Here is a 27,956-nt window from a genome sequence, read left to right on the forward strand (position 1 = left end):
GAAGGCACGTGAGGATCAGCTGAACCCCTTTCTGGTGGCATCAGGTGCTGATGGTTTCCCTGGGGAGAGGAGCCCCACTCTGCCCCACGGTGAGCAGATCCCCAGGCTGTGGTCCCATTCCACATCCCCCACCACCCCAAATTATCCCCCCCCCCACCTCTGAAGGACACTGTGGAGTAGGGACAACCAGAAGTTCAAAAGGAACCTGGCTGAAAACACTGAAAATCAAGGGCAGGAGGGAGCAGCCCCAGGACTTTGGAGTGGAACTCTGTGGGAAGGGGAGAGAGGGGCTGCCAGCAGGCAGGGGACAGCCCTGCTGTGACCCTGCAGGATGGTCCCCCAGCCCCGTGGGGCTGGCTTAGTGTTTGGTGGGTGCTGTAGTGTTGCTGTGCCACCAGATCCCTCCCCTGAGCCCCCCGGGAGCAGGTCCTGCTTTGGTGTTGGGCATCCGTGGGGAGAAGGGTAGTGTTGGATGGGGTGGGGGCGCAAAGGGCTGGCTCCTCGGTGGGCTTGGGGGCTGCTTTGCCCTCCCTAGGTGAGGGATACATCCTGGCTTTCCCACCTGGCTCATCCAGATGCTTGACCCAAAGGAAAGACATAAAAACTGGAAGAGGGAAGAGGCCGGGGAGGACCGAGGGGGGTGGGCAAAGTACCGAAGATCAAGCACCAGAAGGACAAAACGAAAACAAAAAACCCCACCAAAAAAACCCCCAGAACAATCAAATAACCAAATTCACAGGAGGCAGGGAGGGGTGTGTGTAAGGGGGAGGGGCCGTTCGACCCTTCTGGCTTGTTCCCTGGTGGCAATCTGGCCCCGAGGTGACACAGAGAGAGGACACGGCCCCGCTGTCAGGAGAGACCTGGATGGGGGCTGGAGGTGGAATGGAAGGCTCTGCCCGGCGCGGGGGGGACACGAGGGGGCGATGGCGTTTCACTGAGGTAGCGGAACCAGCACTTCCACGTAGTTGAGGGGGAAGAAGCCCGATTGGCCGTTGATCATGCCCTCGTACCAGTTTTCGTCGATCTGGTTGGTCAGGGTGATGATGTCTCCTTCCTTGAAGCCCAACTCGCCGTCGTTCTCGGGTTCGAAGTCGTAGAGAGCTTTGCAGCAGGGCTGGTCCAGGGGGGCTGTGGGGAAGAGGTGTGGGGGGGAGAGGAGGTGAGTGGGACCCCCCCCAACACAGCCCCTGCCCCCAGCCCCCAGCTCTGCCCACACTGGGATGTCCTGCTGCTGGTGGGTGTTGGATTCAGGCCCCACGCAGGACTTGGGGGCTCAGCCAGAGCTGGGGCTTGTACCAGGGGTTGGAACACCCTGTCCAGGAGCAGCTGGACCTTCGTTGTCTCCATCATGGTGAAGCATTAACTCCTTTTGATGAGGACTTTCTCTAAGGGCATGGAGGGAGAGGACAAGGGGGGATGGATTTAAACTGGGAGAGGAGAGATTGAGGTGAGACATGAGGAGGAAATTCTGTGCTGTGAGGGTGGTGAGACCCTGGAACAGGTTGCCCAGGGAAGCTGTGGCTGCCCCATCCCTGGCAGTGTTGAAGGGCAGGTTGGATGGGGCTTGGAGCAACCTGGGCTGGTGGGAGGTGTCCCTGCCCATGCAGGGGGGTTGGAAGCAGATGATCTTAAATTCCCTTCCAACCCAAACCATTCCATGATTCTGATTTAAATTCCTCACTGGCTTTTAGTTCATTGGTTCCTCTTGCTCTTTCATCATCTTCTCCCAAAGCAGACTCCCACCTCCAGCACCTCTGTACTGCTTGTCCCTGCCTGGACTTCCCTGCTCCAAACTAAACTGCAACCTAAATGTGACCACCACACTGGAAACCAGGTGGGGAAAAGCCACATTATTCTTCCAGAGACAAGAGAACCTGCTGTGCAGCTCATGGAGGATGGGGTTAGACATTGGCATCTGATGGAGGAGGACCCTGAGGGTCCCTTTAGAGAGGTCACCCCAATTCTGAGGGTGATGGGAGGGAGAGGACTGTGACTGCATCCCTGGCCAGAGAGCTTTAAATCCATGAGCAGCTTGGTGATGCATGTGAGGCTGGCCTCCCAAAATGGGGAGAAAAGCCAAGCCTTTCTCCCACATCTTCAGCTCCACAATTTTTTGGACTTCAGATGAGGTGTTTTTGTGGCAGGGAAAGCTGCTCCCTGCTCCCAGATTTTGGGATGGGGAGGCACTCACCTGTGAGCTGTAGGGATGCAACTGGAAAAGGACTGAGTGAATCAAGCCCACCCAGGTCTGCAGGGTCCCCCCTTAACCCCCCATGCTCTTCCAACCAGGGCAGGAATATCAACCAGCACCTCTGGTCTGCTCAACTTCCCCAGCAAGAAAAGAACCCAGCAGAGAACTTGGAAAACACCAAAAGAGGCAGCAAAGCAGGTTTGTGGTCTTGAGGGAACTTCCCAAAACACCAGGCTGGTCCCACCACCCCCAGCACTGCCCCTGCACCAGGCTCCTCAAGTCCTCTTGCTCCCTTGCTGCATCACCACCAGCTTCACCCACCATGATGACTCTGAGCCATGGAGCCAGCCCAGCCTCTGGACCCCCAAGGGACCCTGATGGGGGTCCCTTGGGGGTCCAGAGGCTGGGCTGGCTCCCCTCTGGATCCCATCTCCAGGAACTCTGACCTGCAGACCCATTTGAGGCTCCTCTGCCCAGCTGGGACCACAGGTCCCACACCCATGGTGTGGCTGAACGAAAACCTCAACTTGGGAGGTGATAAATCCCCAAATTTGGGCTTAGCTGGAGGGTTTTTTGAACTGGGTTGTCCTGTTGGCCAAGCTCAGCACGGAGGTGTTTTAGTGGCTCCAAAGCAGCAGCATGAGGGAAGGAGGAGTGAGGTGGGATGAGGAAGAAGAGATGGGACACACATCATGCAGTGCCAAGGGAGGACACTCACGGATACTCCTGACGGAGGATCGGGACGGCTTGTCGGATCGGAAAGAGGAGGAAGCTGCTTCCAAACAAAAAGAAACGTGCTTAAAACCATGGGAATTGGGGAGAGGGAAAGGCAGGACCCAACGGGAGGAGCTGGGAGGAGAAAGGAGGTGGCCAACATGCTGTTAGAACCCCCTTTGTGGGGACCAAAGAGGGGGGGGATAAATGCAGCGGGATGGAAAAAGGGGAGGGAACCAGAGATGCTTCACTCGTCCTGTCTCCAGAGTGGGCATGAGTGGCTGGAGATCCCACTGGGACATCCCCAAAGCCAAGATAACCAAGGTTGTTGGACCCCAAGAGAAAACAATCCCAGTCTAGAAGCATTTGGGACATTTTTCAGAGCCACCAGGCACACCTAGCACACCACAACCACCGTTTTGGTTCCCTTCCATCCCCAGGAGGCTGCTCCAGAGGCACCTGCGTGGACACACACACACAGAGAGGACAACTTTACCTGAGCTTTTTGGGGTGGGAGTGCAGGAGAAGCCCCCATTAGATTGGTCAGTGTCTGCAAAGTCATATGTCTCCCTGGGTTTGGGCTTGTATTCCCGCTTGGGGCGTGAGGAGGCCTCCCTCATCCTGCAGGAGGGGAGAGAAAGGTGGATAAATTGAAGTATGAAACAGGAGTGGGAGGAGATCAACGTGGTATTTATTCTTCTTTGTGGCTACACAGGGGAGCAGATTGGTTTGTAGACAAGAATCATAGAACCCCAGACTGGTTTGGGTTGGAAGGGACCTTCAAGATCATCCAGTCCCACCCCCTGCATGGGCAGGGACACCTCCCACCAGCCCAGGTTGCTCCAAGCCCCATCCAACCTGCCCTTCAACACTGCCAGGGATGGGGCAGCCACAGCTTCCCTGGGCAACCTGGGCCAGGCTCTCCCCACCCTCACACTCCAGAATTCCCTCCTCATGTCTCACCTCAATCTCCCTCTGCCAGTTTTCATCCATCCCCCCTTGTCCTCTCCCTCCCTGCCCTTGTCCCAGGTCCCTCCCCAGCTTTCCTGGAGCCCCTTCAGGCACTGGAAGCTGCTCCAAGGTCTCCCTGGAGCCTTCTCTTCTCCAGGCTGAACACCCCAACTCTCCCAGCCTGTCTTCATAGGGGAGCTGCTCCCCTCGGTGCTGGGGCATTTTGAAGATGGATCTGGCCCAGGGTTTGGGGCCTGGCCCTTAGAGAAGGCCACATGTCCCAGGCTTTGCTGGTGTGGTGTCTCAGGCCATTCAGGCCAGCAGAGGACACTCGTGCTGCAGCTCAGAAGCTCACAGCTGGCAGGATCCTCCCAGCTCTTCTAAATTCCAACCAGGCACAGGATCGACTCAGCAGTTGCTTCCAGGAAGGAAGAGCAGCAGGGCAGCACCACCAAATTGACCCGAGAAGGGGAGATGCTGCCTTGGCTCTGTCCAAGCCACCCTGTGCCATGTCCACAGCTCTGCAGGGGAGCCCCAGATGCAAGGAAGACACCTCCATCCTTGGCCAGGGTTTGGGGAGATGCTTGCTCAGGTGAGACAGAGCAGCAGGAAGAAATTTAGGAAGAAAAATGTGTTCCCGCGGGATCTGCTCTAGGCGATCCTGCTCTGGCAAAGGGTTTGGACTGGATGATCTCCAGAGGTCCCTTCCAACCCCACCACTCTGTGATTCTGCAGATGGCTGGGTATTTAGAGACGAGTACCAGAGGGAGGGTTCATGGCTGTGGAAGCAGAGACCCCACAGCCCCCCAGGACTCACCTCCGCTTGAGCTTCTCCGCGAGCTCGTCCAGGATCTGCACAGCCTGCCTGTGATAGTCCAGCTGGGCGTCCACCAAGGCTGAGAGCTGGCTCACCTGCTCGATCTGTGGGGGTCACACCAAGGGAGCTTGAGCAGGAGAACCCCTCGTTGTACCTGAGGAGTGTCCTGGGGACGTGGACCAAGGGCAGCTTCCCCAGGGAGATGACGAGAAGGTTTGGGATTTCAGACATGAGACTCAGGAGGACAGAGGACACCTCCCACCATGCTCTGGGCTCCTGTGTTGGTACAAGCTCCCTCCCATCCTCTGGCCAGGAGCTGGATGAGGAAGAGGGGCTACAGAAAGGATGACAGACCCATCAAGCCATGTGCTGGGTCCTCAGGTCTGAGGTTTCAGAGACCAAAACCCCACTTGGCAAAAACAAGAGTGGAAACGAGTGTCTTAACTTCTGCATCCTTCTGAAGATCCCACCCTTGTGTACCCAGGACCACACCAACCACCCAGCAGCTCCCGGCCTGGGGAAGGGAAAACTCACATCAGTTTCTAGGAGGTTGTGCATACTGGTCTCTGCTACTTCCTTGGACTCTTCAAACTTCTCCAAGGCCTGTCGAAGTTCCTCCTCTGGGATTTTGCCCTGTCGTTTCTTCTTGTAGTCAAAGTCCAAACGTCTGCCTTCCAGCTTCTTGAGATGGTGCTGGGAAGAGGATGGTTATCAACAGCAAAAGAAAAGGAGGAAAAGCCAGAGACCAGGGGCAGCCAAACTCTCCTGCTGGGAAGGCAGCTCCAGTTACAGGTTGAGTTCATTAGTCTCAGCAACCTGATCCAGGAGCACATGTTTCTGTGGCTCCCACCTTTGTCCACCCTCTGGAGAGGCCCTGGAAGGTGATGGAGAACAGCAAGGCTGGGCTGCTGGGGGGTGACAGGGAGGAGGGCACCCCCCAAGTGCCAGGGATCACTGCCCTGCCCATGCCAAGGATCATGGACATGGCCATACCAAGGATCCCTGCTGTGGCCACGGGGATTCTTCCTAAAAACAACCTTCCACAAATTGGCCTGTGGGTGTGATTTCACCCCTCCCTTCCAGCCAAAAGTTGGAGGAAAACAGTGGAAGGAGCAGCCCAGGTCTGCTCCTCATGGAGGCCTCTGGTGAAGGTGAAGAACTGGCCCCCAGCTCCCCAGGAACAATGGGATCTCTGGAGGTCAGGGACTGGGATTCAGGCTCTGCAGCCCCTGATTCCTTAGGGTTGGGCTGTTTAAAGGAGCTCCATGGCAGACCTGGAGTAGAGGTAAGTGCTGAAACAGTAGTTGGCTGTTATTGTATCTGGGACACCACTGGAAGAGAAAATTCACTCCAGAGAGCTGCCCTGTGGATCCCAGGTTGGGATGGATCCTGTTACAAACCCTGGCCCTGCTTGGTATGGACTTGTCTCCCTGGCAGCACATGGGACAAGGGCAGGGAGGGAGAGGACAAGGGGGGATGGATGAAAACTGGAAGAAGGAGACTGAGGTGACATGAGGGGGAAATTCTTCCCTCTGAGGGTGGTGTGAGCCTGGAACAAGTTGCCCAGGGAAGCTGTGGCTGCCCCATCCCTGGCAGTGTTGAAGGGCAGGTTGGATGGGGCTTGGAGCAACCTGGGCTGGTGGGAGGTGTCCCTGCCCATGCAGGGGGGTGGATCTAGATGGTCTTGAAGGTCCCTTCCCACCCAAACCAGTCAGGGATTCAGTGATTCTGATGAGCTGCTGAGGAGCAGCAGCAGTGGTGCTGAGCAGGGAGGAAATAGCAGTGGATCTGGGGAGAGAAGGCACATGAAGGGAAGGAAACTGTGACACCCACAGGAGTCCTTGGCTCCCCCCACTACAGAGCAAGGGCTTCCATGCACCAAGAGAGGCCAGAAATGAAAGAAATGAGGAGGAGGGAGAAGCATCGAGGTGTTTACCTGTATCTCTTTCAGGTCTTTGTCACACAGGTTCTGGAGAGGATCAATAAAATTCTGTTTGACTTCAATATCCAGTGAGTCCTTCACCTCTGCCAACCGCTTCATGGACTCTCCAGCGTCGAGCAGCGCGTCGCCTTGGGGTGAGAGAAGGGAGGGAAGGAAGAGAGGAGAAGTGCTCAGCCAGTCACCCAGAGCTGCAGGTCCTGCTGGCTGCACACAGAACCACCCTGCCAACACACCCAAGCTCCATATCCCATCCAACATTCCCATTTTCTATCTGGAGCCAATCTCCCAGCCTGGCACAGAGCAAGCGGTGCCCGGTGGGAGCAGGCAGCTCCTGCTGGCACCACCTCCACACAGGACACTTCACTAACCTGCTGCATTTTCTTTTTTTACCCTCTGAAAAAAACCAGGAACAATCTCTACCGACTCCCCAGAGGAAGGAAAAGTCCAAATATTTGTTAAAATTGGCATTTTTAAGAGCTGCGAATTGGCCACGCGGAGCTTTTCTCTGGCCACTGCTGGCAGGAGAAGCCCAAGGCTGAGGTTATGTTGGGTCTGATCCAGCCTGGCCATCCTTTGATTCAGATAATTTTAAGCCCTGAACACTCTGACCAACTTTTCAAGTTTCCCCAGGTGCTGGCAGCAAACCTGCAGCCTTTTTATTCATTCCAGAAATTAATCTCCACTGGGCTGATCTTATCCCTTCTGTTCCTCTCTGAACCAAAGTTGCTTCTTGAAACCTGTTTTGTTTCATGCTTTTCCAAAGCTCCTGCCACAATGACAGAGGAGCTGCAAATGATTTTTAGTCCTGGCTTTTTATTCTAGTAGAAAACATCTCTAGGCTAAATTATCCCTGTGCAGCATGAGGAAAGCAACCAGGACAGAACAAGGAATACACCAGTGGAGAAGGAAAAGTGGAAACCCCACTCTACTCTCCAGCTGGGAAAAGAAATATCCAAAAAGAGTTATTTCAATTGTGATAACTCTAGATAACCTGCCCTAGGGAGGGATGCAGCACTAACACTGACATTTATCAAGTTAAGTGCTCCTTTAAACAGAGGCTATTAAAGGAAATCAAGGTTGGTGTGTTCTCCTAAAAACTTCCTTCCCCCTTGCTCTTTGTAACCACTCCAGTTCCTGCAAGTCAAGAGAGATGCAGGGCCCTGAGTTGGCCTAAGACTCTCTCCAGACTCCTTAACTGCTCCCAGTGGCCTCACCTGGAGCCCTGTGTCCAGTTCTGGGCTGCCCAGGTCAGGAAGGACAAGGAACTACTGGAGAGAGTCCAGCACAGGGCACTGAGATGCTGAGGGGGCTGGAGCATCTGCCTGGGAGGAAAGGCTGGGAGAGCTGGGGCTGCTCAGCTGAGAGAAAAGGAGGCTGAGGGGGGATCTGGTCAGTGCTGGTGAATATCTCCAGGGGGTGGCAGGAGGATGGGGCCAGACTCTGCTCAGGGGTGCCCAGGGACAGGACAAGGGGCAATGGGCACAAACTGCAGCACAGGAGGGTCAAGCTAAACGTAAGAAAAATACTTCTTGGCTCTGAGGGTGACAGAGCCCTGGGACAGGCTGCCCAGGGAGGCTGTGGAGTCTCCATCCCTGGAGACATTCCAACCCCACCTGGATGTGTTCCTGTGGGATCTGCTCTAGGGGATCCTGCTCTAGCAGGGGGGGCTGGATGATCTCCAGAGGTCCCTTCCAACCCCGCCACTCTGGGATCCTGTGATTTTCCCAAGGCATGAAGGCTCCTCCCTGCCCTGGCAGCCACCCGACAGCTGTGCCCTCTTCCAGGTCTGTCACGTGCACAGGCTGATGTTTTAGTGGATTAAAATTGATGTCACAGAGAAGCTTCATCCTCCCCACACTCCCCCCGCCCTGCAAGTCACACGTGGTTATGAGGAACTGTCACGCAAAAGCAGTTCTTGGCTCCAGCTCCCTGAGAGCAGAGCTCTGAGCTGGGAACGGCGCCGGAAAACTCGGCATCTCGTTTCCACCTCAGCGTTGGTTGTTTTAGAAGCAGGGAAGCATTTTTTTCCTCCCTGCAAATTCATCTCAGGGTTTAACGAGAAAGGGTGAAGAGGTGGTTTGGCACGATGGATTAGGGGCCAGGCCACTTGGGATCTGCTCACCCCTTCCCTGGAATCCTTTGAACCTCATTTCACAGCCCCCAGCACCGTCAAGGTGATGCAACGAGTCAGGAAGCCCTTCCAGAATGTGGAGTAACAGCTTGGAAACCTGGCAGCAGGCTTCACCAGCTCACCTGCATGAGATGAGATGGGGGGTGGGGGGGAGGTCTGGGGAGAGGTGGCCTGATGGGACACTCACCAAAGTTGGAATCATCTCCCAGCTCCTTGCCATAGCGGATCATGCACTCCCCCAGCAGCCCCTCCGACTGCGGGTACCCGGGGTTCTTCACCTGCCCGCGGATCTTGGACATGGTGTTGAGCATGGTGAGCTTGGCCCTGGAAGCTGGCACAGAAACAGCCACAGTCGTGCTTGCAGTTATTTGGACTTGCCAGCAGCTGCTGGTCACTGCCAACATTTATTTTTTTCCCCTTCAAGCTACACCCAAAGCCAAGAAGCCCTATTGTCCTCCTCAACCAGAAATACCATTCGCGGCGAAAAGAGCCGGTTCTTTTCCAAGGCACCGAGCAAAAATAGTTCCCCACAGCTTGGTAGTGAAGGCCAAAGGAGCTTCACCAGCCCTCCCATAGTCCCTGGAGTGCTCTCTGAAGGAGCTGGCTGGAAGCACACAGCACAGCAGGCTCCAGAGGAGCAGCCTGCAGAGCCAGTCTCCCCTTCCCAGCCCTGACGCTGCTTTTTATGGACACTCCAAGAAAATACAACCCTGGAGCACCTTCCAGTGCCTGAAGGGGCTCCAGGAAAGCTGGGGAGGGACTTGGGACAAGGGCAGGGAGGGAGAGGACAAGGGGGGAGGGATGAAAACTGGAGGAGGGGAGATTGAGGTGAGACATGAGGAGGGAATTCTGGAGTGTGAGGGTGGTGAGAGCCTGGCCCAGGTTGCCCAGGGAAGCTGTGGCTGCCCCATCCCTGGCAGTGTTGAAGGGCAGGTTGGATGGGGCTTGGAGCAACCTGGGCTGGTGGGAGGTGTCACTACCCATGCAGGGGGTCGGGACTGGATGATCTTGAAGGTCCCTTTACACCCAAACTATTTTGTAGGTCTGTGATTCTATGAAAACCAGGTCTCCTTCAGCACCTCTCTAGATCCAAGGCTAAAGACGTGTCTGTTCTTTCACTGCTCAACAGCACCAGCAGCATCTGACAGCCCAGGAACACAAAGAGAGGGATCAGGATCTTCACCTGTGTCACCAGATCTCAAACGTGGGCTGGTGACCAGTATCTTAGGGCTAAACAAATTTTCTCTGATGTCTCTCTGACCCCTCTGTCTCTTTTCCTGGGGGACAGAGGGAAGGGGACAGGAGAGGTCCAGGGACTCACCTGGGTTGGGCTGGAGGTACTCTATTGTTCTGGTCAATACTTCTGTAACTGCCTTGCTGGTCAGGTCCACTTTCTGTAGGAAAGACAAGATGATCAAGTTCAGCTCAAGGCTTTGCCAAGGTCACAGAGGAGTCAGCTGGGCTATTTTAGTGGTTTCTCTTGTTCTCTGCTCACCTTTTCCATTTCCTTGAAGTCATCGTCGAGTTTGGTCCCTTCAGCTCCCCCGACCTTCTCACTGACCAGCTGCAGAGAAAGAAGGAGGAGGAATCAGGCAGGGCAGCTGAGTGCTTAAAGCTCCTTAGTCCTCATGTAGTGAGGCCCTGGGGCAGAAACGGATGAGGGGTGGTCCTGACAGCACCAGCAAGGGGCTGGAGGTGGCAGAACAGCCCAAAGCACCTCACAAAGACACCGTCTCACCACAAATCCAAGTGTCTCCAACCCTCTGGCTCAGTCAGGATATTCCTCACCCAACACAGATCCCTCAGTCCCACCACAGGGCCCAACTCCAACACCTGCTGGCAAAAACAAGCAGCAGAATTGTCTCTTGACTCCATTTTGAGCCAAGACTTCAGTTCCAGACACGGCAAAACGCAAATAAACAGGGAATGAACCCACTCTGCTCCCAGCACAAGGACAGGGGCTAGGGTGAGCAAGGCCCTCTGAAAACCCTAAACCATCATTCCTCCTTGAGGGAGAGGCTGGAGAAGTTTGGGATCTGGAGCAGGTGGGGTTGGATTCTTTGTCAGTGGAGCACAGAGACCTGCAGTAAAGTTTCCAAATCCATTTCTCAAAGCGTCTCTGAGGTCTGTTCAAAAAGTAGTGAGAAGGTGAGATGCTTAAAAGGCTTGGGCTGTTGGTGTGAAGGGCTTATCAGCCTTCTCCTAAAGATCACTTGGTCTAAGAAAAGCCCCTTGCTCCCTAAACCTCATCATCCAACCAGCCGAGCTGAAGGAGTAATACATGACTCAATAAATCCACCCCAAAGTGTCTTTCCCTGCAGCCCAAATGGAGAGGAACATCTTCCCAGCTCCATGCTGGTGTGGAGTGGCAGGACCAGGATGCAGGACGTGAGGATCAGTCAAAATTCATTCTTATCTTGCCCCAGACTGATCTGAATGGGCAGAAAATCACATCCAGGGACATCAAAAGTGGTCAAGGAAACAGGAGCTGACTCCCAAGCACTTGATCCCTGCTGTGGGACACTGCCAGGATTTCTCCTGTTTGGAGTCAAAACTCCAGCTCTGGAGGAACAATACAGACTTGTTTACTTCAACATCAAATATTTGATGTTATCAAGTCTTTCTTCCTCTGGAAGCCTCCTGCTCCCAGGGGGATTCAAACTGGTTCCTTACTTTTTGGAGGAAAGTGGGGAGGGGAGGAATCCAGTTCCCAAGCAGGACATTACAACGAACAAGATCTTCAGTGTTTCAGCAAAATCTCCTGGTTCAGACCCCAAAAGAGGAAGGAGAAACAAATAATGCTCATAGTCAAAGATCCTCAGGAGCTGTGGTGTGGAGGAGCAATTATCACTGCTCAAAGCCCAGCCACAGCTGACCAGCTTCTTGTATCTTGGTAGGGGAACAGCTGGAACTGCCAAGGCAGTTGCTGGGATTGTGGAGCAGAGGATGGGGAGCACAGAGAGCTCTTGAAATGGACCACTGGGCATGGAGCTGGGCAGGCTCATCACCACAGGGCCAAAAGGAGGGCTCAACAAGGCTGGCAAAGCAGGGAAGAGCTTGGTTGCATCCAGGGAAGCCTTTGGTTTTCCTCTTTGGGAGGAAGAACAGCTCAACAGAGGACCCGAGATGCCAAAGAGGGATTCCTGGAGCTCACCCCCTTCACATACACACACTGGGGGGAAGGAAAGGGTTGATGCTCTCCTGGGGATTTAACTGTCCTTCTTAACCCTCAGATAAGGTCTTCACAGGTTCACAGGGAGAACAGGTCAGGGCAACCCAGACCCACATACAAAAAAGGTTTGAATGGGTATAATCACCCCACAGGTCCCTGCAGACAGGCAAGTGATCCCAGCTTGAGTTCTTTGCCCCCAGCATAAGGACACGGAGCTTCTGGAGAGAGTCCAGAGGAGGCCATGGAGATGATCCAAGGGCTGGAGCAGCTCTGCTCTGAAGACAGGCTGGGAGAGTTGGGGTGTTCAGCCTGGAGAAGAGAAGGCTCCAGGGAGACCTTAGAGCACCTTCCAGTGCCTGAAGGGGCTCCAGGAAAGCTGGGGAGGGGCTTGGGACAAGGGCAGGGAGGGAGAGGACAAGGGGGGATGGTTTTAAACTGGAAGAGGGGAGATGAACATTAGACATTTTGAAGAAACCCTTCCCTGTGTGGTTGGTGGTCCTTCACACCCAAACCAGTCTGGGATTTGATGATTCTAAATCCTCAACCAAATTCAGTGGCCCAGATACTCTCCTAGGTTCATGCTGAAGCACATCAGCTGGTTGGTGTGAAAGCTGAGAAGCAGGCTGAGCTCTCTGGTTTCTTCAGCCTCTCAGCCCTGCCAGGACAGGACACACACACTAAAAGGTTAAACCTGAAGCAAACCCTGCCCCAGCTCCCAGAAGGGAGCAGAAACCCTGGGCTGCACCACCACAGCAGCCAAAGCCAAGTGTTTCCTAGAGCAAATATTAACACAGGGAGATGGAATTGAGTGTCATGGCCCAGTGAGATCAGAAACTGGTTCCAAGCAGGACAGCTGCTGAGCTGGCATCCCACCCAGGCCAGGTTGCAGCAGACAGGGCACACGAGGTCCAACAGAGGAGCCAGGAACCCATCCCTTGCTCCTCATCATCTTTAATGAAAGGGATACTGGCAGTTGCAATATGCCCCAGATAACTCCAGCCTGAGATCAGAGCAGGGAGGTGTGTTTAATTCGAGGCTGGTGCCAGGCTCCTGAGCAGGGTTAGGGCTCAGTGACCATCACCAGGAGCATGGCATCCAGCCTGCTTCATCCTGCAGGAGAGCTAATCCAGAGGGATGGGAGACAGGAGAGCTAATCCAGAGGGATGGGAGACAGGAGAGCTAACCCAGAGGGATGGGAGACAGGAGAGCTAATCCAGAGGGATGGGAGACAGGAGAGCTAATCCAGAGGGATGGGAGACAGGAGAGCTAATCCAGAGGGATGGGAGACAGGAGAGCTAATCCAGAGGGATGGGAGACAGGAGAGCTAATCCAGAGGGATGGGAGACAGGAGAGCTAATCCAGAGGGATGGGAGACAGGAGAGCTAATCCAGAGGGATGGGAGACAGGAGAGCTAATCCAGAGGGATGGGAGACAGGAGAGCTAATCCAGAGGGATGGGAGACAGGAGAGCTAATCCAGAGGGATGGGAGACAGGAGAGCTAATCCAGAGGGATGGGAGACAGGAGAGCTAATCCAGAGGGATGGGAGACAGGAGAGCTAATCCAGAGGGATGGGAGACAGGCACTTCTGTCCACCCCAGAGCAGTTCCCAGACTGCTTTGTGGTTTCTACAGCCTCAAATTAAAGAGCACTGACCCACGAGGGTTCCCATCCCTCCCCTTTTGCAGGGAACTGGAGCCATCCCCATTTCCCCTCACTGTTCCCAACCCACCGGAGGGGCTGCACGTGGTGGAAACTCTTTGGAAATGAAAGAGCTGTTGTTTGAAGGCCGTGCTGGGGCAGGAGGTCGTCGGCAGGGAGAGGCAGGGTTGGTATGTGGAGAGAGGGGGAAGGAGGGCAGGATGAAGAGGGCTTCTCTCTCACAGCTGGGAGAGAGAGAAATGTCTCTGGGGGATGAGGGAGGGCTGTGAATTTAGACACAAAACCCACAAGGGCTCTCGTCAAAACCCACAATTCCTTCAGCCCCATCAGCTCCAGGACAACCCAGGGCAAATAAAGAAACCTGAGCAACCACCCCTTGCAAGGTCAGGCTGGCAAACTGCACGTGAAGCAGGTGGATCAGCCAGGTCTGTCTACACCACCACTGGAGCCCACACAGGTCCCAGAGATCTGGAGAAGGACCCAACCTGCTCCCACCCCAAAGCTGAGTTTCCCTCATTGCTGGCTGCAGTGTCACCCCCATTGAAGTTAGGGTGTTCAGCCTGGAGAAGAGAAGGCTCCAGGGAGACCTGAGAGCACCTTCCAGTGCCTGAAGGGGCTCCAGAAAAGCTGGGGAGGGACTTGGGACAAGGGCAGGGAGGGAGAGGACAAGGGGGGATGGATGAAAACTGGCAGAGGGAGATTGAGGTGAGACATGAGGAGGGAATTCTGGAGTGTGAGGGTGGTGAGAGCCTGGCCCAGGTTGCCCAGGGAAGCTGTGGCTGCCCCATCCCTGGCAGTGTTGAAGGGCAGGTTGGATGGGGCTTGGAGCAGCCTGGGCTGGTGGGAGGTGTCCCTGCCCATGCAGGGGGGTTGGGACTGGATGATCTTGAAGGTCCCTTCCAACCTAAACCGATCTGTGAGACTGTGATTAGCATTCCTGCCAGGAGCAGAGGGCTGTGCAGGAGGTGTGCCCAGCCAGGATCTGCCTCCAGGAGCACATCAAGATGGGGAGAGGTTGTGTGAGCAGCAGATGAGGCTGTTCCTCAGGGCAGCCCCAGCTCAGAGCAATGGGATGGGCTGTTCTGCCTTGTTGTGTGGCTCCCAGGAGCTGCTGTTGGCAGAGTGTGAGAGATGCAGAGAAGAAAAAAAAGAAGAAAGGAGATTTTTGTACAGCATCATCAGCACAACTCAGGATAAAGTGAGAGGGAAGATGCCATCAGCCAAACCTCCCCCACCAAGGAGTGCTGGACACCTGGAAACACAGAGGAGAGCAGGTCTGCAGCACTTGCCACGCTGCAGGTTCTTTCCCCTGCCCAACCCAGGGCACAAATCAGTGTCATTTTCTGCTAATAAACACCTTTCCCATGGGACTTGACACACCTGATTTTGACATCCTGCTCTTTAGCCTTCAGACACTTTCAGATGGGACATGATCTCTGACTCCCACAGCCTCAAACAGTCAAAACACACCAAGAGAAACACAAAACCTGTTGTTTTTAAACTGGCTTTTTCCACAGCCAACACTCAGCCCTGTTTATAACACATCAAACACACCCCACCCTTGCATCCAAACCACTTGCCCACAGCAGAATGAAAACCTTCTCCCTCCTGATGCTGAAGTATCAAAGCCTTCCTCTTCCTCCCCAACTCTCAACAGAAAGTTCCCTTCATGAACTAATAAAAAAAAAACACCCTACAGATGAGCAAACATACAAGCAGCTCTACCCTGGCTGCCTTCATCAGGGAAGAGCGAGTCCAGTGGAAAAAAACAGCCCATAATTTTTAAAGGTGCTGTAAATATCTTTGTTTTACATTGACAAAAGGGCTTGAGGACAAGAAGAGAGCCTGCTAGGGACATGTCAAAGCAATCAAAGCAAAGCAGGCTAACTGGGATCACTGGTGCGCAGTTCCAGCCATGTCTGGTAGAACAGATCATAGACTCAGACTGGTTTGGGTTGGAAGGGAACTTAAAGATCATCCAGTCCCATCCCCTGCATGGGCAGGGACACCTTCCACCAGCCCAGGCTGCTCCAAGCCCCATCCAACCTGCCCTTCAACACTGCCAGGGATGGGGCAGCCACAGCTTCCCTGGGCAACCTGGGCCAGGCTCTCCCCACCCTCACACTCCAGAATTCCCTCCTCATGTCTCACCTCAATCTCCCTCTGCCAGTTTTCATCCATCCCCCCTTGTCCTCTCCCTCCCTGCCCTTGTCCCAGGTCCCTCCCCAGCTTTCCTGGAGCCCCTGCAGGCACTGGAAGCTGCTCTAAGGTCTCCCTGGAGCCTTCTCTTCTCCAGACTCAACACCCCAACTCTCCCAGCCTGGCTCCAGAGCAGAGCTGCTCCAGCCCTGGATCATCTCCTTGGCCTCCTCTGGACTCTCCCCAGGAGCTCCGTGTCCTTCTTGTGTTGGGAGCTCTAGAACTTGACACAGATGAGTGGGAAGCTGCCTAAAACCTTGTTAGAGCCTTGGCCACTGCTCTGGCTCAGCAGGCCCCGACTCCCTGGCATTTAATGTATGTTGAAGCTCTAAAATGGACGGACAGTAAACAGGGTCAGTGTCTGGGTTGCAGTTGGTGGGGCTGGGCACTTGGCAGGGCCCCAAAAAAGCCCTCTCAGAACATGCTGTGATTCCAGCAGCATGGCCAGGAGGAGCTCAGCAGTGCCTGGAAACACCCAGGGGTCCTGCCTGAGCACCCCACATCCCTCAGCCACTGTAGAGCCTCCTGGCCTGGGAGGTGTCTGGGTGATGTCTGAGCCCTGACGTGATGCCTGTCCCCACCAGCACAAAGTGTCTCATTAGAGGTTAATTGTCACCTTCCTGGTGCAATCCTGGGAAATGAAGTGAGACTGGAAGGTGCTGGTCTGATAGCAGACACCCTGTGGGATGCAGAGCCCGGGGACATGGTGGTGAGGGTTCACCATCCTGGGTACAGCTCCAGCTCCTGGCCACCAAGGCACTGAGCACGAGGGGCTGGGAACTGGGAAGAGGACCAGGAAGCTGCCATGGAGCTGACCCAAACCCAACCAGGAGCTTTGACACTGCCCTCTTCTCTCCAGCCAGCCCACAGCTCTGCCTGTTCAGGTTGGAGCTGCAGGTCCATGTGCTGCCTCCTTAGAGGCTTTTAAGCTTTTCTTTTTGAAATGAAAAATGGAAGGTACCCTCTCCTGAGGAAGGAGGGTGCTGAGAGGCAGCAGACACCTCAGCTGAAGGAGAGATGGGCACGCCCACAGCAAAGCACATGCCAACCTGAGCAACTTCTGACCTACTTTAAGAAGAAAACAGATCCAAGGAGGAACAATTACCACCAGCTCCATAACAAAGAGGAAGGCACAATCCCCAGCAAATCCTCATGCTCCAAAGAGCTGGGGGACTGAGGCACCCAGCAGCTTCGTGGTCCTTGGGCTGTGCATCCACTGGACCCTCTCACCTCATTCCAAGAGAGAATACAAGTGCTAGGAGAGGAAAGAGCAGGAGGAGCCATTTGCCTGCAGTCAGGAGCAGGTTAGAGGCAGAGTGAAAAACAGAAGGTGGGTGTGACTCAGCAGACCCCATCCCACCATTTCTCACATGCCTGCACAGCTTCAGGGCAAACCAGTGGATGAGGAACAGCAGCTGAAGCTCTTGATCCTCTAAGCAAGACATCAGCCCTATGAACCAGCCAGTCTTGGGGCATCCGAGTGCTCTGGTTGGGTCACCAGAGTTGTCTGGTCTGGCTGCTAAAGAGCTGACAGGAGCATTTTTACTCCACTTGCCAGCCCTCAACCTTCCCTTGAACTTCCTTGCCTTTGCTTTTCCTCTTCCCATCTGTCACCAGGAGGCCCAGTCCCTTCCCAGTCTCACCACGCGAGCCCCGGCCACGGCGCACGCCGAGGTTCTCTGCCTCCTCCAGACACGTGCACCAGGAAAACATGTCTAGAAACAAACCCAGCTTTCCACCCCCTCACCATCTGAGATGGGGATTTAGCCACTCTCCACCCAACACTGCAGGAATAGCCTTGATTTGGAGCAGGAAGGTCAGCCCAGAGCTATGAAGAGCTCCTTCCCTCCCGACAAGGCAGAAAAGCCTCCCAAGTGACCTCACCTTGTCATCTTCTCCTAGAAGAACTACAAAGAAAAGGCTGCTGCATTGTGAAGCAGCTTCTAGAGAGACACCTGTCAAATCCCCTCCTCAAAGTGCTGTGGAATGACTCATCTCCCTCCTGCAGATGTGCTCGGAGGAATGAGGACAGCAGGAATTAAAAAAAATAACACCAAAAAGTCCCTTCAGCAGCAGCCAGCAGGTCACCTGGCAGAGCTGGGGCCACAAAAGGGCACAGACACCCACTGCAATGCAGCCCCTGCTTTTCCTTGTCTCATGATGGTATTTAAAACCCTGGTTGTGATCCCTGGTTATGAGGCTTTGTGGCCTCCAAGGGAAATCCAGAGCCTCCTGCCCTCCTGGAGGTGGCACTGAAAGGGTACCAATTCTGCCTCCAAACCAAACCCACCCTGTGGGTGGGGGGAGCAAAGCTTGCAAAATGCAGCTCTCACCATGGGGAAGACACCTGAAATATTCCTGCTGCAGGGAAGGGGACACACCTCCCCACAGTCAGTGACAGTCATTTGCATCACAAATGTTTGCTGCTATTCTTAGTCCCTTCTCGTTTGCTCTGCACCAAGTGAGACATCTTTTCTGTTGGGCTGGAAAAAAAACAAAGTATAATTGGGTCAAGCTAACAGGGAAAACCAAAACCACGTCAGGGAGAAAGCAGCAGCTCTCCCCTCACTGCCTTCCTCCTCACCCGCTTCCAGCCCCTCCAGCAATCCCAGAGGAAGTCCTCTAAAGCCAGGGGAAATGTGGAATATTTGCCTTGCATCCTGATTTCCTGCCTGACCTCCCCACGTCCTATCAGGGAAGAGCCTTCAGTGAATCATGGCCTGACGGGGGTGAAGCTGCTGAGCCATCATTCCTCAGCAGCTCCACCCGACCTCTGCAGGCCCAGGGGAACAGAGACAAGTCTCCCAGGCCTGGAACTGCTCATTAGATGGGATATAATGAGTAGAAAGCACTGCAAGTGCCTCCTGCTAATTTCAAGTACAAAAGCTCTTGTGCAAAGCTTCCAGGATGAGCTGGAGCAGAGCATCCAGCAGGCCTGTCCTTCAGCCAGAGTGTGGAGAAGCTCAAACATCTGGGCCTTCCAGTGCCTGAAGGGGCTCCAGGAAAGCTGGGGAGGGATTTGGGACAAGGGCAGGGAGGGAGAGGACAAGGGAGGATGGATGGAAACTGGAAGAGGGAGATTGAGGTGAGACATGAGGAGGGAATTCTGGAGTGTGAGGGTGGTGAGAGCCTGGCCCAGGTTGCCCAGGGAAGCTGTGGCTGCCCCATCCCTGGCAGTGTTGAAGGGCAGGTTGGATGGGGCTTGGAGCAGCCTGGGCTGGTGGGAGGTGTCCCTGCCCACGCAGAGGGGTCGGATCTAGATGATCTTGAAGGTCCCTTCACACCCAACCATTCCATGAGTCTATGATCTGCCTGCACACTGCTCCTAGAGACATCACAAAAAAGGGAAAAAAAGGGACAGGAGGGTTTATGACACATGGACATCCCTGAGGAAAACACTGCAGCTGCAGGAGAGCTTGTGGAAAAGCAGCAGATGGGATTTCTGCTCCTCTGCAAACCGAGATGGATGAAGAAATGCCTCCCTGAGGTGCACGACATGAACTGGCATCACCCAGATTTAAAAAAAAAAACAGCAACAAAGCCTGGAGACTATCAAGGAACGGGGGAGGAGCCAGAAGAACCTCTGGATTTGCAGCATGATGGGAGCAAACCAGGATGATGGGACAAGTAGAGGAACTACCTAAAGAGTTTAGTCACAGTTTTGGGTGGCAGACAGTGCTAATGAGTTCAGGGGAGTCAAGGTGAGTTCCCAGGCAGGTGTACAGCCAGAAGGGAGATCAAACAAGCAATGCTGAGCTCAGGCAGGAGCTCAGCTCCAACAAAGGGAAGAGAAAACCCAGTGTCCTGGCTCAGAAGGGGCAGCAGGAGCTCTGTGCAGAACGTGTTCAGCAGCAACAGTGTCAGCCAAGGGAAAACTCCAGCACCGACCCAGTGATACCTCAGTGTACACAAACATCAAAGGGGGAGAGAAATCACTGTGCATGTTATAAACACTCCTTTTCCTTGTTAATTTCAATACTAGGAAAAGCTTGGTGGCTATCGGAGCAGAGCACAGCATCCCAAGGAAAAGGAGAGAGGGAAGGAGGGAACACAGAATCCCATACTGGTTTGGACCTTCAAGATCATCTAGATCCAACCCCCTGCATGGGCAGGGACACCTCCCACCAGCCCAGGTTGCTCCAAGCCCCATCCAACCTGCCCTTCAACACTGCCAGGGATGGGGCAGCCACAGCTTCCCTGGGCAACCTGGGCCAGGCTCTCACCACCCTCACACTCCAGAATTCCCTCCTCATGTCTCACCTCAATCTCCCTCTGCCAGTTTTCATCCATCCCCTCTTGTCCTCTCCCTCCCTGCCCTTGTCCCAAGTCCCTCCCCAGCTTTCCTGGAGCCCCTTCAGGCACTGGAAGCTGCTCTAAGGTCTCCCTGGAGCCTTCTCTTCTCCAGGCTCAACACCCCAACTCTCCCAGCCTGGCTCCAGAGCAGAGCTGCTCCAGCCCTGGGATCATCTCCGTGGCCTCCTCTGGACTCTCTCCAGGAGCTCCAAGTCCTTCTTGTGTTGGGGGCTCCAGAACTGGACCCAGCACTCCAGACACCCACAAGACCACCAGCAGCAATCCAGCAGTGCACGTTGGACAGACTCGAACTCCTGCTTCTCCAAGAGCTCTCCCTGGGGCCTTCCCCACACCCAGGCCCTGTCACACCTCCAGCCCATGCAAGGTGCTGCTGAACCCCTCATTTGCTTCCTGATTCTCACTTCAGAAAGCTTTAAATGTGAAAAAAAAAAAATCCCTCCCAGCACTTTGCAGTTTGTTTTTTCTCTGCAGATCACACTGGGGACACATCACCACCTCCTCCCTGCCCGCAGTAGGTGCACCAGGAACCTGGGTAGACATTTAGCTGATGTTATCCCTCTCAAGCACCAAAGCACAGACTCCCTAGGTCTTTAAAATTCTCCCAGCACAACGAGGAGGAGCTTGATGATGGGAACAGCTACACCAACATCTGGCACTCCAGATTTGTGCCCCCCTCAGTCCACCCAAAACCACGTGCACGGACACGCGCCGCCAGCAAGAAACAAGATGTTTTCTAAATGCTCCACCTCGGAGCTGAGAGAAGATGATCAGGGAGGGGACAAAAAAAACCAAATCCACAAACTCTTCTGGGCAAGAGCAGCACCTTCTTACACAGTGGATTTGCTCCATGCGTAGTTAATTATTCACCATTTCCCTGCCTTTTTCATCATGAAGGTGGCAAAATTTAAGGTTAAATACAGAGAATCCTGAAGAGATTTGGTCAAGAAAGTGGTCAATAAATTATCATTAGTGAACAAAGCCTGGGCCAAGAAGAGGATCCAGCCTGGTTTTCAAGCTTTGGGATGAATTAGGAAGCATTTTCTCAATTAGAAAAAGCCCTTGAAAGCTTTAATTATGCAAATTTGATCTTCCATCTGAAAGACAGAATTTCATTATGGAGACGTGGGTTGTGGGTGTTTTTTTTTTCCTTTTTGTGAGCAGAAAAGCAATCTAATTAGTGACACTATCATGAACTTTATTAATAGCCAGTTAATATGAGATAGGAAGATTCTAAAATTCCCAGTGGCTTGAAGAGACAAAAAGACCAGCTCTATTAATAAGGTATCAGCAATAAAGCTAATTACACATGCCACGGGCTACAAGGCTTTCTTGGGAGCATGAGCAGCCTGGACTCCCCCCTTGATGGAGTCTGAAGCAGGACAGGTCCAGGACTTCAGGGGGATCATGTCCCCCCCTCCCCTCTTGGGACAGCCCCAGGGTGATGGGGACATCCCAGAGCAGCTTGTTTGTCCCACCAGCCCAGGCAGACACAGCCCTTTCCTGTCAACGGGAACCTGTTCCTGAAAGCCACGGGATTGCTGGCAAAAGGGATGGGGGGGATGGGGGAGGCAAGGGGAAGAGGAAACCTTTAAAAAAACCCAGTAATCATCATTTTTATAGTCACCAGGAGAGGCCAAGAGGGGCTGAATCTTGCACCAAGCCAGGTCATGCAGGTGCTGAGAGAAGAGAAGCCCAGGGATGCTATGGGGCTACCCCAGCCCAGACCCTTCCCACCCGGCTCTAGCTCTGGGGGGGGAATCGCCTGGTCCCCAGGGAAAGGCTGGGACAGGGCATGGGGGTGACATGGCCATGGCTTGGGGGGACACTGCCACAGCATAAGGGGACATAGTGACAGCATGGGAGTGACATGGCCATGGCTTGGGGGGACACTGCCACAGCATAAGGGGACAGGGCCACAGAATGGGGGGATGCAGCCACAGTGAGGGCAGGAGACATGGCTGAGGGGGGGGCAGACATTCAGGGAATGTCCCCCCCAATGCTGGGAATGTCCCCCCCATCGCCAGCAGCTGCAGCTCCTGCCCCTGAGGCTCCACTCAGGCAACAGAAAAGCCAGAGAGGAGCAGGCAGGACGCAGCCCCCAGACCCTACAGAGCAGCACCCGTGCCCAGCTGCCCCACGGAGCTCCCACGTGGATGAATCCAGCTGGCACAACAGAGCCAAGAGCTTCTGGATTAGGGATTTATTTTATTTCTGATCTTTTCAGGAGCCAGGCACCCTGCCTGGGAGCAGAGCCAAGCGGGAACCTTCTCCAGGAGGGACTGCAACACCACAGAGCTCAGGGCTTGTAATGACCCTTCCCACCCCACACAAACTCCCTCCCCGAGGAGAATCGAGGCCACAGTTGGGATGTTTTTTCCATGGATATTTCTAGGTAGGGTGGGAGGAGCTGCCCTGCTCCCAGCACCCGCTGCATCCCTCTGGTTTTCCCACCTGGGCTCTGGATGGGGCTGGGAGCCCTGGCAAAAGGCACTGGCATATGTTGGGATAGGGGGAAGAGAAGGAACAACAACAAAATAAAATTGTGCTAAATAAATGAATCAGCTTTTAACAAGCCAGCCTGGCTGATCTCATCCCTGTTTTGCTCTTTCCCAGGAGGGAAGTGTCAGCAAGGAGAAAAAGGGGGAGGAAGGATTTCCTTCCACCACATCCAGAAACCATCCCCCCTGGCACTGTCCCATTTCCACAGCTCACCCATAACCTGGAAGAATGGTCAGATAAATTGAGATAAATAGATCATTTCAGATAAATCATTTCAGGCAGTCAGCCCCGAGGCAGGGATCACCAGGCAGGGCGGGATGGGGAGGAGGAACCAACACTCCTAATGCTTCACAATCATTCCCCCCCCCCCTCCCCAAGCCCTGAGTCACGTCCCCTTCCTGCATCCCAGATTCCCCCAGCTGCAAACGTGGGATAAAACTTTCCCTGTTTGCCATTAGAAACCAGGAAGGCAGCAAAGAGAGCTGGGTATGGAAAGCTGGAGTTTCCCAACCTCTGTTTGCTGGCTTTGCCTTCCAAGAATCTGAGTCCTTGTTCCTATCAGAGCCCAATTGGCTGGGAAAGGAATCTTTAAAGGGAACTCAAAAGCCAAGTTCAAGTAAGTGCTGCAAGGACAAGAGTCATTCCCTGCCCACCTCTCCAGACAGGCTGAAGAATGCTCAGAAAAGCCAAGAACTGCTCCATGATGGGGACTGCTCAGCTCAGCTCCCACAATGATTAACCAGCCACCCAACGTCACTGTGCCAGGCACCTCATCCACGACAAACCAGGCAAGGAAAGGAGAGGGAGCTCATGGGAAAAGCTCCTGCAGGTTGTCATTGTAGCTAGATGGGCCAGCACTACCCTGTCATTGTCACCACCTAGGCTAGAAGTGACACCTGCTGAAGCCTGGTCCCCTTCACCCAGAGGTTTGCCCAAAGAAGAGGAGATCCACCCTCCTAAGCTTCGTGGAACATAGAATCCCACAACAGTTTGGGTGTGAAGGGACCTTAAAGACCATCCAGTCCCAAACACCTGCATGGGCAGGGACACCCTCTCAGCTCTCCTTGGGTCAGAGCCACCCCAGGAAGGACAGTCCCAGTGTCCTCAAGGGAGGGGACACGTTTGCCAAGCCCGTATCACACCAGAGCTGCCTCCACCCTTGGGTTGGTCCCTTCAAAGCAGCAGCTGATAAACCTGCCCGTGCCAGGCAGGGCTGAGGCTCTGCAGGCAAGTAGTGACAAACCAGTTTATCATGGAATCAGGGAATGGTTCAGGTGGGAAGGGACCTGAAAGATCATCTAGATCCAACCACCTGCATGGGCAGGGACACCTCCCACCAGCCCAGGTTGCTCCAAGCCCCATCCAACCTGCCCTTCAACACTGCCAGGGATGGGGCAGCCACAGCTTCCCTGGGCAACCTGGGCCAGGCTCTCACCACCCTCACACTCAACAACTTCCTCCTCATGTCTCACCTCAATCCAGTTTTAATCTATTGCCCCTTGTCCTCTCACTCCCTGCTCTTGTTCAAAGTACCTCCCCAGCTTTCCTGGAGCCCCTTCAGGCACTGGAAGGTGCTCTAAGGTCTCCCTGGAGCCTTCTCTTCTCCAGGCTGAATAACCCTCTATAACTTTCTCCCTCTTCAAAGCCCAGGCAGGCCAGGCAGGGTTCAGGCTGGGAGCACACAAGCTTTGGGAGCACGTTAATCCTGTTGGAGAAGACAGCAGAGCCTGGGGCAGGATACCTGGGCAAGCTGGGCCAATGTCTCACCCAAAACACCACATTCACCCCAAAACACCACCATGGGGCACCCTGCTCAGGCAGCCAGCCCTGCTCAGTGGCTACTGGGAGGTTCTGCAGGCTTTGAGGACTGAAACTCGTTCATATAAAAACCCAACCTAGCCATTGCTACAGCACAGGGTTCCTAGAAATTCCCTGGATCAAGGCTGGATGGTACCTGGAAGAGGGTGGTCTCATCTTCATGCAGGGACATCCCACCCCAAGACACTGGAGCTCAGAAGCTGCTCCTGTTGTTTCTCCTTCCTTTTACCAGGATGTTTCCTACAGCTTTCCCCCCTCCTCCACTTTGCTCTGTTCTGAAGGAACATTTTGCTGTGAACCAGCAGAACCTGTTCTGGATACACACACAGAACTCACCATCTGCAGCCTTTGCCAGCCTAACCTTTTAAATTGATTTTTTTCATTTTTTGCATCTTTTCAGATTATTATGGCCATGTCACCCCCATGCCCTGTCCCAGCCTTTCCCTGGGGACCAGGTGCTCTGGAGACAGGCTGGGAGAGTTGGGGTGTTCAGCCTGGAGAAGAGAAGGCTCCAGGGAGACCTTAGAGCAGCTTCCAGGGCCTGAAGGGGCTCCAGGAAAGCTGGGGAGGGACTTGGGACAAGGGCAGGGAGGGAGAGGACAAGGGGGGAGGGATGAAAACTGGCAGAGGGAGATTGAGGTGAGACATGAGGAGGGAATTCTGGAGTGTGAGGGTTAGGGTGGGCACCCAAGGAAGACTCTGGCTAGCAGGAATCAGACAGCAGAAGCCCACAAGCCAAACCCTGCTCTGTTTGGCTACCAAGGAGGCTGGACTGGCCCCCTCATCATGCAGGGGGGATCCCAAACCCGTCGCTCCAGCAGCTCCGAGGTCCTTCCAGACCACAGTCCTGGCTCAGTCCTTCCTTCAACTAACAACAGACGTGGAACGAAACATAACATTTTTAGGAAAAGATCTTCCACATGTTTGGTTTTGGCAGCATCTGAGAGGCTTTGAGGGAGCCAAAAAAAAAGAACTAATCCTCTTCAGCCAAGGGGAGACTGAGGAGTGGGACCAGTGGAGGGAAAGGGAAGGAGGGTGGAAAGGGAAGGGAGGGATGACAGAAAAATAGCCCAACTGGAACCAGTCACTCTCAGTTAAAGCATCTCTGAAGCTTAAATACCCCTAATCCCATCACTGGGGGACTGGAAAGGGGGTGGCAGCACCTCAGAAAAAGGACTGCATCCCTTCCATCCCCACAACACAAGTTTCTTTGGAAAAACTCCCACCAAATCCAGCTTTTTGGGATTAAATCAGCTCCCAAAACCCCACAGCAACAAGAGCCACCAAATAACTCACGACACGGTTCCAAACACGCACGATCCAACTGCAAATCCAACTTATCTCCTGCTTGAATTCACCACAAACAGCCCAAGAGCTCCAGGGAGCTCCATGCACACAGGCACGAGAGGCAAACGGGCCACCAAGTCTGTGAGATGGGCAAGTTCCTTCTCCCCAGACAGCTGTGCTGGGTTTCATTTAGCCACAAGCAGCCAAAATGGTTCCTTTTCAGCAAAAAAAGAGACATTAAAAAACCCCCAAGACACCACCAAAGACCATAGATGTTTTCACTCCACAATAAATTCCCCCCCAAAAAGGCTTCATCTGGTGTTTTTAAAAATGTTTTTAGACACATTCATGACTCACTGATGAGTTTTCACCTCTAATTGCCCCACGATCTCACCACAACACATCCCCACCACCAAAATCTTCCCATGCCAAGTTTTCAGCACCACCTTTTCCCTGTGGAAATCAGTCAAAAAAAACCAAACCCTCAAAAAACAAACCCACTGACCCTGCCTGGATTTGCAGGAAAGGGGGTGGGGAAAGAGCTTGAGGAATCTGTCCTTTTTTGCTTTTGCTGCTTGAGCAAAATGCTTTTTTGGTCACCAGGGTCAGGAAAGGAAGCAAGAGAGGGAGGGAAAAGAGCTTGGGTTGAGCTGAGTGAGGTTGAAAGTTTGTGTTGGGAACCACAGACTGGTGGGAAATTCAGCATGAATTAAAAAACAGGGGCAAGAAAAGCAGCGACCGGGGGGGGGGGGAAGTGGAAGAGATTTGCAAATTCCTGATTTGTTCTAAAAATACCTGAAATGATCACGACTTCAGTTGAGCAGAGCAGCAGGAAGGAGAAGTCTGCTCGAGCAGGGGGATTGGGAACAGTCGCCCCTCAGGGTGAGGGGGGAAGACAAAGTAATTCCAAACCCCCTCAGGAGCAGATTCCCACATTTTAGGGTTTGGGGAGGGGGGGGAGATGCAGCCCCCTGAGCTGCCAGGAGCCCCCCAAGCTGCCAGGAGCCCCCCAGCAAGACCTTGGCTTTAGGACAACACCAACTCAACATGTTAACATCAGAGCAACCAATTACAGGATCCAGTTTTTGGTCGACTACTGAAAGAAAACACCCCAAAACCCCACACATCTGACAAGTTTTTTTCCAACAGTGTTTCCCGTGGGGGGCTGGAGCTCCTGGAACCAACCCCCAAATCCTGCTGGCAGGGGATGTCTCCGGGAAGCAGGAGCCACCCGAGGTCGGGTTGCAGCTGCACAGCTGCTTTTCCAGGGGTTTTTCCTTCTAAAAACCCCACTTTGCTTAAAAACTTCAGGGGTTGTCAAAGTGCTTTCCCCACCACGGGGTTGGGGCTCGAGGGGCTTGGATCTGACACCCCCCCCCGGGGCTATTTTTGGGGATGCTGGGGAGGACACCCCCCTAAGTGACACCCCACAGGGAGCTCGGGCACAGCTGGCACCTAAATTTGGGGATAATCCGGCCAATAACGGGTGTTGTGGGTCCCTCCAGGAGTCTCGGCCCTGAGGGGGGACTGGGACCAGCCCTGAGGGGGAACTGGGACCAGCCCTGGTTGGGACGTGACTGGGCTGGAGGATAAAGGGCTGACCCGGGGGGGGGGGTAACGGGACCGGCCCCAGGACCCCCGGGTTGCATCCCCGGGACCCCCCCAGGCTCCCCCAAAGATTCCGGGGGGCACCCAAGGGGGGGGCTCAGGGGGTCTCTGCCTTGCTCACAACCCACACAGGGCCTGCCCTGCCCCGCCGCGGCCTAAGGGATGGGACACCGAGCCCCGGGACGGCCCCGAAGCACCGGGCGAGGAAACCGGGGGGTGAACCGGAGGCGGGGGGGGGGACGGGACGTGGAGAACCGGGGGGCTGGCAAGCAGGGCCGAGACCGGGAGAGCGGCGAGCTGGGGCAGCGGGCAGGGGAAGGGGGACTGGGGGGATGCTCGGCGGACACGGAGCGGGGATAACGGCAGGGCGAGCACCGGCGGGCCCCGCCGGCGGCAACGGCTGCGGGGGTCACGGGGGGGGGGGCTGGGACAAGCAGGACAGGCCGGTCACCCCCCGGTGGGGGGGTGGGTGGGTGGCGGGACTCACCTGGCTGGCTTTGTAGAACTGCTTCTTGAGCCCCGCCACCGACATGGTGCGGCCGCGCCGAGCGAGCCTGAGGCGGCGGGAGACGCGGAGCCCGGCCCGCCCGCCGCGCGCCACCGAGAGCGGCCGGAGCGCCGCAGCCACCGAGAGCGGCCGGAACAGCGCCCCC

The 27,956-nt window shown here is 54.6% G+C and overlaps 1 protein-coding gene across 2 annotated transcripts; it reads right to left on the reverse strand.

Annotated features, from left to right (window-relative positions):
• Positions 1-6: 6 nt before the first annotated feature.
• On the reverse strand, positions 7-27,881 carry SH3GL1 (SH3 domain containing GRB2 like 1, endophilin A2). 2 transcript variants are annotated; one of them, XM_051639784.1, is made up of 10 exons: positions 27,791-27,881; positions 10,242-10,310; positions 10,068-10,140; positions 8,934-9,077; positions 6,610-6,743; positions 5,208-5,366; positions 4,674-4,777; positions 3,402-3,526; positions 2,910-2,963; positions 7-1,128 (listed from the first exon to the last, which is right to left on the reverse strand). In XM_051639784.1, the coding sequence occupies exons 1-10, from the start codon at positions 27,833-27,835 to the stop codon at positions 932-934; spliced, it is 1,104 nt and encodes a 367-aa protein (XP_051495744.1). In that variant the 5' UTR covers positions 27,836-27,881; the 3' UTR covers positions 7-931. The 2 variants fall into 2 exon arrangements, with proteins under 2 accessions (XP_051495744.1, XP_051495745.1); XM_051639785.1 differs by lacking the exon at positions 2,910-2,963.
• Positions 27,882-27,956: the final 75 nt, after the last annotated feature.

The sequence above is a fragment of the Apus apus genome, chromosome 24 (assembly GCF_020740795.1).
Source record: "Apus apus isolate bApuApu2 chromosome 24, bApuApu2.pri.cur, whole genome shotgun sequence".
NCBI classification, from domain to species: domain Eukaryota; kingdom Metazoa; phylum Chordata; class Aves; order Apodiformes; family Apodidae; genus Apus; species Apus apus.

Excerpts from the sequence above, each read along its gene's own strand:
- SH3GL1 (XM_051639784.1), bottom strand. The coding sequence starts at position 27,835 with ATGTCGGTGGCGGGGCTCAAGAAGCAGTTCTACAAAGCCAGCCAG. Across the intron at positions 10,141-10,241 it reads ACTTCAAGGAAATGGAAAAG|AAAGTGGACCTGACCAGCAA; the intron begins GTGAGCAGAGAA and ends TCTTTCCTACAG. Across the intron at positions 5,367-6,609 it reads AAGACCTGAAAGAGATACAG|CACCATCTCAAGAAGCTGGA; the intron begins GTAAACACCTCG and ends TCCTCTTCCCAG.